This window comes from Arvicola amphibius, chromosome 4 (genome assembly GCF_903992535.2).
Source record: "Arvicola amphibius chromosome 4, mArvAmp1.2, whole genome shotgun sequence".
NCBI lineage: Eukaryota > Metazoa > Chordata > Mammalia > Rodentia > Cricetidae > Arvicola > Arvicola amphibius.
This window is the reverse complement of record NC_052050.1, coordinates 69969348-69979050: the sequence shown is the minus strand read 5'-3', so window position 1 is coordinate 69979050 and position 9703 is coordinate 69969348. Positions and strand designations below refer to the sequence as shown.

At 44.2% G+C, this 9703-nt stretch overlaps 1 protein-coding gene across 3 annotated transcripts; it reads right to left on the bottom strand.

Annotated features, from left to right (window-relative positions):
* Positions 1-203: 203 nt before the first annotated feature.
* Positions 204-9289, bottom strand: Znf354b (zinc finger protein 354B). 3 transcript variants are annotated; one of them, XM_038326581.1, is made up of 5 exons: positions 9161-9289; positions 8629-8717; positions 6488-6614; positions 5677-5772; positions 204-3183 (listed from the first exon to the last, which is right to left on the bottom strand). In XM_038326581.1, exons 2-5 carry the CDS (start codon positions 8659-8661, stop codon positions 1634-1636), a joined length of 1806 nt encoding a protein of 601 aa, XP_038182509.1. In that variant the 5' UTR covers positions 8662-8717; positions 9161-9289; the 3' UTR covers positions 204-1633. The 3 variants fall into 3 exon arrangements, with proteins under 3 accessions (XP_038182509.1, XP_038182510.1, XP_038182514.2); XM_038326582.1 differs by lacking the exon at positions 8629-8717 and having other exon boundaries at positions 9161-9251; XM_038326586.2 differs by lacking the exons at positions 8629-8717; positions 9161-9289 and having other exon boundaries at positions 5677-5731; positions 6488-6567.
* Positions 9290-9703: the final 414 nt, after the last annotated feature.

Below are 9703 nucleotides of genomic sequence, written 5' to 3'. Positions count from 1 at the left end.
TTTTCAGATGTCCTCTTATATCTTGGAAGCTGCACACATGGTACATTTACATACAGGCAGGCAAAAATACTCATATACATAAAATAAAAATAAGTTTACTTTCTTTTTGCTCTAAGTTCGTAGAAGACAATCCTGGTTACTTCAGTTGGGCTTCTACTTACTAAGGAAGAGACCTGACTTACACACAAACACACATATTATGATACAGCAAGGCCAATAAGAATTTATTTCATTCGTACACCATCAAAATTAGGGCAGCTGCTGGGTGCAGTGGCGCATGCCTGCAACACAGCATTGAGGGGGCTGACACAGGAAGACAGCTGCATAGTTGACATCCAGGCCAGCCTGGGTAGAGGTGAGAATCAGAACAGTGGCATTCTTAAAACAGTGATGGGGAAAACTGTCATGTTTAGTCCCTGCATAAAGTGCATGCAGCAAAGTGCTACTCCTTTATGATAAAACTCAGCACAAGAGCTGTTCAGTCAGTTTCAGAACAAGCATCCACAAACTGAAGCTAGTACGTTAAATTGGAAAGTATTGTTATTTTTATTGTATGGCACCTGTTGTACAGGGCCTAAGTAAGAAAAATAAATAAAAGACACTGTCATCAGATAAGAAAAACTAAAATGATATATAGATAGTGGCACATTTTAAGAAAAATAAGACACTGGTAAGAGAAAAAATGGTATTTGCAGATAGCATGATTGTTAAGTGCCAAGAATCTACAAATACACTATTAGAAATTTGCATGCACACATAAAATAAACTAGGTTACTTAAATAAGGCAAATATGTAAAAATCAATTATGTTTATATATTGGCACTGGAAAACGCAATTTTGTCCTTTGTGTGTCTGTGTATGGCAGGCATGTTTGGAGGTTCAGGTGTGTGGTGTGCACGTGAGCCAGTTATGTCAGATGTCTTTCTTAATAGCTCCCACAGCTCATTTTGGCAGTTTAGCTAGCCTGTTTGCTCCAACGCAACTATGACAAGATTTACTGTTACCATTCAGGGCATGGCTTAATAACTAATGAGTCAAGACAATGAAGGAAAATAATTCACAGCACAAAATTAGAATATGAATATTAAGCGTGGGAGGTTTGTAGAGAAGTTAGAAAATTAGAAGCACAAAATTTTTCCTTTCTCTTTAATAAAATTCATGCAGTTTGACAATAGCATAGGAAAGGGAAAATTTCAGACATTGCGAGGTAGTTTTTTTTTTTAAGTTTGGTCTCTTGCTTTAAAAATGCATATATTTTAGTTATTTACTATTAAAATATTAGTTGTAGTAAATATGCTAATAGCTGATATTTCTTTTGCTAATAACAACAGCATAGCACTCCTAAACTCAGGTTTTTCTAGGGTCTATATATTGCACATATTATATATTATATGGACAAAATAAAAGTGTTCCTTTTACCTTACAAATGGTCAGTGCTAATGTTTGTAACTTTAAAGTATCTGTTCTCAAAAGGTGACTGGAAGGTAGGAAAATTTTCTCAATTATTATATAGCCAAGGTTTATCCTTATAATTTTAATGTCATAGGACTAAATTGAAAGTTTCCTCATATTCATTATATTTATGAAGTCAATATGAAGTACATATTCTCTGAGGAACTTTGGTTAATTGCTTTTACTCATGCAAATCTGTGTTCAAGGAGTCCTCTTCAATATGAATTTTGTAGTGATTGGTAAGGGAGGATCTCTGGCTGAAGAGCTTCCCACATGCACTGCATTCATAGGGCTTCTCTCCAGTGTGGATTCGCTGATGTGCAATAAGGGAGGAGCTCTGTCTAAAACTCTTCCCACATGTATTACATTTAAAGGGTTTCTCTCCTGTGTGAATTCTCTGGTGCTGAATAAGAGCTGCACTTTGGCCAAATGACATCCCACATTCCTGGCATCGGTACGGTTTTTCCCCAGTGTGAATTCGCTGATGGTTACTGAGGGATGAATTACACCTGAACGTCTTCCCACACTCACTACATTTATAAGGTCTCTCTCCAGTGTGCATTCTCTGATGCTGGATCAGAGCTGAACTCTGTCTGAAGGCTTTCCCACAGACTTTACATTTACATGGTTTCTCTCCGGTGTGAATTCTCTCATGAATAATAAGAGTTGAATGGGAACTTAAGGCTTTGCCACATTCGTTACAATTATACAGTTTCTCCCCAGTGTGAATTATCCGGTGTCTGTTGAGTCTTGAGATAGAAGTGAAGCCTTTTCCGCATTCATTACACCTGTAGGGCCTTTCTCCAGTGTGAATTCTTTCATGTTGAATAAGGGATGCGCTCTGACTGAAGGCTCTGCCACATTCGCTACATTTGAAAGGTTTCTCTCCGGTGTGGATTCTCTGATGATAGCGAAGGGAGGAGCGAGACTTGAAGGTGTTGCCACACTCGTTACACAAGTAGGTCTTCTTTCTGGAATGGATTCTCTGATATCCTGAAAGGGAGGTGGATGCCTTCCTACCTGGGTTATATTTATGAGGATTTTCTTGGGCATGGATTTTTTGATGCAGAAAAAGGCCAGACCTCCTGCTAAAGGATTTTCCACATTCTTTGCATGTATAAGATTTCTCCAGAGTATGAGTTCTTAGGTGCTTACAAAGGGACGCACTATGGCTGAAGGCTTTCCCACACTCTTTACATATGTAAGGTTTCTCTCCAGTATGAGTCCTTTGATGTTGAATAAGAGCAGAACTTTGGCTGAAAGCTTTCAAACAATCTCTACATTGAAATAATCTCTCTCCGGTATGGTTTTTCAGATGTTTTTGAAGGGATGAGTTGTGCATGAAAGCTTTTTCACAAGTACTACATTTATAGTGTTTCTCAGCAGTCTTGATTTTTGGTTGATTAAGTGAATTTGAATTTTCCTTGAGGCTATTTTTTTGTGTTTTTTCCCTAGTGATCTTTTGTTTACCAACTGACTTCAGGTCGATGTTTGGACCAAATTCAAAATTCTTATGGCTTTTATCTGCAGTAAGGAGTTTCGTATGGGTGACTGGAATTATTTGTAAGCTTTCATTTTTGTCCTGCTTTTTAAAACTGTTGCCAGATCTGCAGAAATTTCCTGAGGTGAAGTCCCAGGACTTGTCTCTTTTGAGTTGTTTCTTCATTAATCCCTGAAATGATGAATCTTTAGTTTGAGTTGATTTTGTGGTTTGAAGACTGATGTTGCATCCTGGAAGAAAAGAAAATTGCTGGTGTTGGGTATGATTAGCTAAGACTAAATTTATAGAAAGAATATTAATGATACCTAAATAAATATTATATGCCTAAAGATACTAGCAAGAAGGAAAAAATGGAAAAATACCAGTTTATAAAATAGTGTACGAGAGCTAAACAACTGGAATGAACAAAGCTCATTTAAGGAGGCTGCTCTCCGAAGGGAAATGGGGGGCTGAGCCCAGCTCCAGGCTGCTTATGACTCCTCAGTCCTGTACAAGACTCTCAAATCCTCAGATCAAATCCTTTGATGGGCCGCAGCAGGATCTAGTCCCACTGCTGTCTCCTGGCTTCTCCTATCATTCTCCTGGGTCAGCAGTGGCTCCCTTCTGACCATTACTAGACAATTCCTAGCCGGGACTCCACATGATCAGGGAGCTCCTGGCCTACACTCTCACAGCGCTTTCTGTCTTTGCTCCCTAGTCCTCACTAGACTCCCGTGTCTGGTGTGACCGTCATTCTGTGCCCTGTGTGCTTGGCATCTTCACTCTCATTGTCCCCACTGGACTGCGTAAGAGCAGGACCAGGTCCCATCTTGCCTGATGCTGCCTTGCTTATATCCAGCTTATTTAGATAAGGACATGGCCAGATGGTAGGGCCAAGCTGGGAGTCCTGCTCTCAAGTCAGGGAGTCTCCTTTATTCAACTCTCAGCTGCCAAAACATCCACCTCTTCCATTTCTTTTTCCTCATCTCTGATTCCTTTCTCTTAAACATGGTGCAATGGCGTTCCTGGAATTCTGCCCTCTGCAGTCAACTCAAGGCTACAAATTCTACTTTCATGTGTCTATGAGGGGTTTTAACCTCTCATGTGGGTCCCAACTACATCTGTCTTACCATAGACATTTACCTATGGGTGAACAACTATCCGAGTACCACAGAAAACTCCTACGCTCTCACCCAGCAGACACCGTCTCACTTCCTCACCCCTGACGCAGCCTCTCCATCCCCTACAGTCTCCTGAAGTGGCTCCAGGAGGCTCCCACCTCTAGCTTAGCCTCACTTTGCATCTGTCCTCCTAATGCTTCCAAAATAGCCAGTTGTATCAAATTCCAATCACATAAGGACTTCACGAATGTTAACAGTCTCTGTGAAAGAAACTACACATCAGAATAAAGGCCCTCTTTACAGATGCATTCCAGAAGTAATCACTGCTTTCCACGTCTCCCTGCCTATACAGGTATCACTCATGCAAACAACACGTTTTCTTGAGCGGAGATGGTGCCACATCTTCACAGAGCTCTGCAGCCTTTTCACTCCTCGGCCTGTCTTGGAGCTCTCTGTCCACATCAGTGTGTTCTTTCATCTTTAGCAGGGTGATGCAAGGCCTCTAGAGTGGGGATATGTCAGAGCTTCTTTAGTTGTGTATTTATTTGGGGCATTTATTTCTGCACCAGACCTGTTTTCCCCACTAAAATATCAGGGATCATAAAAATCTCCTTAAACTTCTTAGATATTCCTGTTATCCAGAGGACAGTCCAAATCTCTCAAAACTATACCAAAACACCATGAGACCTTCCAAGCTCATTCTCTTTGTCTTCTCTTTCTATAATACTCTGCACAGCCAGAAAGAATTACTTTCAATATATCTTTAAGTGTGCTGAATTATTGTGCACGAAACACAGCCTCCTCAGGAAGAATAAGAGATTTTGAGATACTCATTTAAAAAGTCACCAGAGATAGGAGGGGAAGCTAGGCTCTAGGAGCTTGGGATTTTCATTTCCTATCAGTCCCTGAGGATCAAGTACCTGAAGAAATCTGTTGAGAATAGGCTGATCCAAGGCTTTCTCTGAGGCCCTGGTGTATGGAGAGGGAACATGCTTGGCAGAGTTAGTAATGGCCTGCAGGCGGGGCTCTGGGGGGGCTTCAGCTTCAGATCATGAGTACGCATCTTCTAACACCAAAGAGCTGTGGTTAGCAGTGCCAAGGCTGCTGTGGGCTCAGCCTGTGACACTCTTTTGAGTATTCTGTGTTCCCTTTGTGCAACATTGCTTGATTAGCTTCCCGCTGTGTGACAGCTTCCGCTGACTCTCCCATCCCCACCACCAATAGAATATAAGATGCTGTACTTCTTAATAAACTTGCTTGGAGCCGGGCGGTGGTGGCGCACACCTTTAATCCCAGCACTCGGGAGGCAGAGGCAGGTGGATCTCTTGAGTTCGAGGCCAGCCTGGTCTACAAGAGCTAGTTCTAGGACAGGCTCTAGAAACTACAGGGAAACCCTGTCTCGAAAAGCCAAAAAAAAAAAAAAAAAAAAAAAAACAAAACTTGCTTGGCATAGCTATTCCTGACCCAGTTTTCCTATCTTCTTTATCTTCTCATCCTTGGTCCTCCCCCTTAACAGCCCTGTTACTAAAGAACCCGCTGCTCTAGGGCAGTCTCCAGTCACTGAGGTTACCTTCTGTTCTGATTTTGTAGAGATTCTGGGGTATCTCAGGCCCACCCACTCACCAAGAGAGGAGTTGCCGTGACTTTCTTTCTCTACTTTCCAGGGTTCTTCTCCTTGCTGCAACACGGAGATCATTTTTGGTTTGGTAAATGAAAATCCTGATCACAAACAAAATTAACAATAAAAAGGCTTAGTTTTGTTTTTAACATGAACAAGCATTGCATATTTGTGTGGGAAGCTCAGGAGATTGCATAGAACACTTTTATAGGGTACTTAGGCTGTTCCCTGTCATCTGATGGGATGTGTTGAGCAGAGGCCAAGTAGCTCATAGGCTGTGACTGGCAGAACTAACTGTACATTATGGAAACACCATAAGCAGGCAGTTCTAGAAAAGGAACATCGGGTGTACAGGCAGAATAAAAACTTCTAAGCAGGTATCTGTGAAAAAGATTAGGTGTGAAGTAGCCTGTTTAAAGCAGGAAAACACAATTTTATCCCTTTTCAAAGATAAAGTATACAGCATTTACCTGACTGCAAAAGAGGAAGTAGGAGAGGCAAAAAATAGGTAGAGAAGGAGGGTTGAGGGACGTCTTTGCTTACAGGCAGCACAGAATAAATATAATAAGAAAATGTAGTTTCAACCCTGGAAAGGATTTCTACTGTCAAACTATGGACAGTATCAGCCCCCTTTGTTCTCTTATTTGGGGCACTTAAACACCTGCAAGTGGCAAACAGTTCCAGTATTTATAGAGATCTGATCTGTACAGCCCTATAGCAAAACCCAGTTAGGGTGTTTTAATAACCACAGCTTTCATTCAGGGAAGGCGGTGCTAGGTCTCATTCTGAATCTACGCCCACAGGGAACGCCCTTACCCAGGGAGGCCAGGTTGCTGTAGTTCTCCAGCATCACCTCCCGGTACAGGCTTCTCTGAGAGTGGTCCAGCTTCTTCCACTCATCCCGAGTAAAGAGCACGGCCACATCCTCGAACGTCACTGACACCTGTGAGGGAAAGCCATTCTAAATCTAGGACCAGAGAGCTGCTGTATGCTATATGCTCCTCATACAGCATGAGGGAGATGACAGGGTGGAAGGTGGACAGGCCATCGTGAAATGCTGCTGATGTCACTGAAGGTTCTAAAAGGCGACCAGATCACCCATTTAATGATTAACCAGCTACTCGTACACAAAGAGAAGCGGCAGGTAGAAATTGGCTTTGTGTACAGGGAGTATGGCCATTAGTGCACATCATGGTAATTAGAAGTTTTTCTGATAAAGGTTCTTTTGAGTTTTTTGTTTTTGTTTTTGAGGTAGGGTCTATATAGCGCTGGATGGAACTGGAAACTGATATGGTAGATCAGGCTGGTCTCAAACTCACAGAGATCTGCTTGCCTCTGCCTCCCTAGTACTAGGATTAAAGGTGTGTACCACCATGGCTAGCAAGATTCTTTACTCTTAATTTCCACATGCATGCAATGCCTATATAGGAAAAATAATTTATTATGGAGAGAATACAAAAGATGGTCTTTGCTTTTAAAGAATTTCTGCTCTAATCAGTGAGTAAGAACATGCACAAAATAATTTCAACATTGCAAAAAAGACTGGCAAGCCTGTACACAATCTCCTGCTTCAACCCCCACTTCAGAGACAAGAATGTGAGGTCAGCAGCTACCAAAACCAAACGTCACAGGCTTCACCACTGATAGCAGCACCACAACTGAAGATATCTCACGTGAACACAGACCTACTCTCTTCTTTCCCTGGTCTTAAACTTCTGGACCCTGAGGATTTCTATTTTTGTTTTTACTGCAGTATTGGCACAGGGAGAAGATAAGCGAGATGTAGGACAGGGTTCACACACACACAGGGATGAAGGTTCAGGACATGAACAAAACTTGACTCTCCTAGATGGAACGTGAAGGCTTACAGAAACGGAGCTACCCAAATCCCAGCCCCTATGGGTCCAAAGATAACCTGTATTGTTAATACAGTGGAGTCTGGTGCCAGGTTAACTAAAGCTGAGTCATCACTATGAGCCTGGCCTGATCTAAACACCTTCCATGAACTAACTATGCCATTCTCTGACCAGTTCTAGAAGAGGACAAGGGTTGTTATTTTTATTTTATTGGTGAGGAAACTGAGGCACAGAAAGTTAGACTTACTTTCTCAAGGCCCACAAATGGTAATAGAGGGGATGGGTTAAAATTCAGCTGTCTTGAGCATCCCATTTCCTGACCCCTGTGCTCACTGATTTTCTTCATGGCTTCTTGAGAAGTTGTCTCCCTGCTTTCAGAGTCACGCTCCTGAAACTGTGTCCCCTGCAGTATGGCTTTCCTTTGTCCACGTGGTGTCTCATCTAGGTGGGGGCATCTCTTAAATTCCTGCACCTTAAAATGGCAGGTCACGATGAGTTTTCACACAAATGTTACAATCGAAACTTAGGTTCCAAAGAGTGTGTGTGTGTGTGTGGGGGGGGGACTATGGTCTGGAGAAGGCTGAGGGGGCATCTAAGTATTTTCCAGGGCAAAAAGAAATAGATGAGCACTCTTAGTGAGGGCTGAGAGAAGCATACATGAAGGAAGGAGGCAGACCAGAAGGACTTTCCCTAGATGTGTCCCTAGTGATAAGAGGGCACTTGCAGCTGGGCGGAGTGGCGCCCGCCTTTAATCCCAGCACTCGGGAGGCAGAGGCAGGCGGATCTCTGTGAGTTCGAGGCCAGCCTGGTCTACAAGAGCTAGTTCCAGGACAGGCTCCAAAGCCACAGAGAAACCTGTCTCGAAAAACCAAAACAAAACATGTCACTGTCAACTTAGTAAGCACACAGCAGACTGGGATCAGGCGACAGCCGACTAGACAACTGTGAGTATGGGGTGTGCTCGCTGCATAAACCACCCACGAAGAAGGACCAGCTCCTCCATGGGCACCAAATCCTGGATACAGGGCTTCAGTCAGAAAGGAAAAACTAAACCATACAAAACCCACCTTCTACTAAGAACTGAGATGGCAACGCGCTCACCTGAGACTTCCCTTCCCATTGCTCTGGAGCCATGGTCTGTCTCTTTCTGGGCTTTTCTCAAGGATGGGTACAGTCTCCAAAAATGTGATCTGAGGGAAGAAAAAAGTCGGACTACTTCGCACTCTCAGAAGCACCATCTCCGAATGTGTCCCATCACCATCAGCTGAGCCTGGCTCTCCTGCCTCCAGAGAGAGAAGCAGGAGCTGGGGATGGGCATCAGAGAAGACTCGGGCGACACTGGACTCCATCATAGAGGGAACTCACTGCGCCCCCACGTGCCCGGCCCCTTCAGGTTAGGAAACCGAGGCCAGAGTCACAATGAGGACGCACCCGTTTCCACCTGCTCAGATCTGACACAGGCCCAGGACGGTGTTCCTCCACTCCACGTGCTGCCCACCCAACAGCGCAGTTGTCAAAGGGTCAATTTCCAGAACCCTAGAGAAAACCCCAGAAAGGGGACCAGTGGCTCAGGGCAGCCCAAGCTGGGGCCGTCATAGGCCTCCATGTCCTCCAGCCTGGCCACGCCGCTCACCTCCCTCTGGCTCCCGCCACGCCTCATGAAGGTTCCGAGCCACGCGTAGAGACTCAGCCCCGGAGAGCTCGGCACCCAGCCTCAATGCCAGCCTCAGAAGCCCAGCAGCAGGCTGAAACTCACAGGGGAGGCGGGGCCGGGGAGGGGGTTTCGAGGACTGAGGACGCGCAGGCCTTTGGGAAATGTAGTCCACTCCGGGATCCAGGGTTTCTGGGATTTGGAGTTGACCGGCTCTGCCACTCTGGTGCGCAGCTGCAGTGGAGGCCCCGCAAAGGGCCCCGGGTTCAGCAGCTCTGTAGAGTCTTGGATGTGGAAAGCATCGTAATAATCGCATTTGTTTGAATGGTGGTGAGGCCAGCCGACACTGTCCCGAAAAGACCCACTTCTCCCGCAGTTACGTGAAATCGTATTGCATTGTAAGGCTTTTGAAATAAACTTAGAGAACAAAAGGGAACATCATTTGGTTTGCAGTGCTTTTTAGTGGGATAGAGAGTAGACACTGACCTGTGCAAAGAATTATATATTGCTTTAGACTTCGAGGGT

Bases quoted from the DNA above. Each gene is read 5' to 3' on its own strand.
- Znf354b (XM_038326581.1), bottom strand. From the start codon at position 8,661: ATGGCTCCAGAGCAATGGGAAGGGAAGTCTCAG. The intron at 6,615-8,628 runs GTGAGCGCGTTG...TTTCCCTCACAG, and splicing joins AATGGGAAGGGAAGTCTCAG to GTGTCAGTGACGTTCGAGGA. The intron at 5,773-6,487 runs GTAAGGGCGTTC...GTTTGTGATCAG, and splicing joins CAGCAACCTGGCCTCCCTGG to GATTTTCATTTACCAAACCA.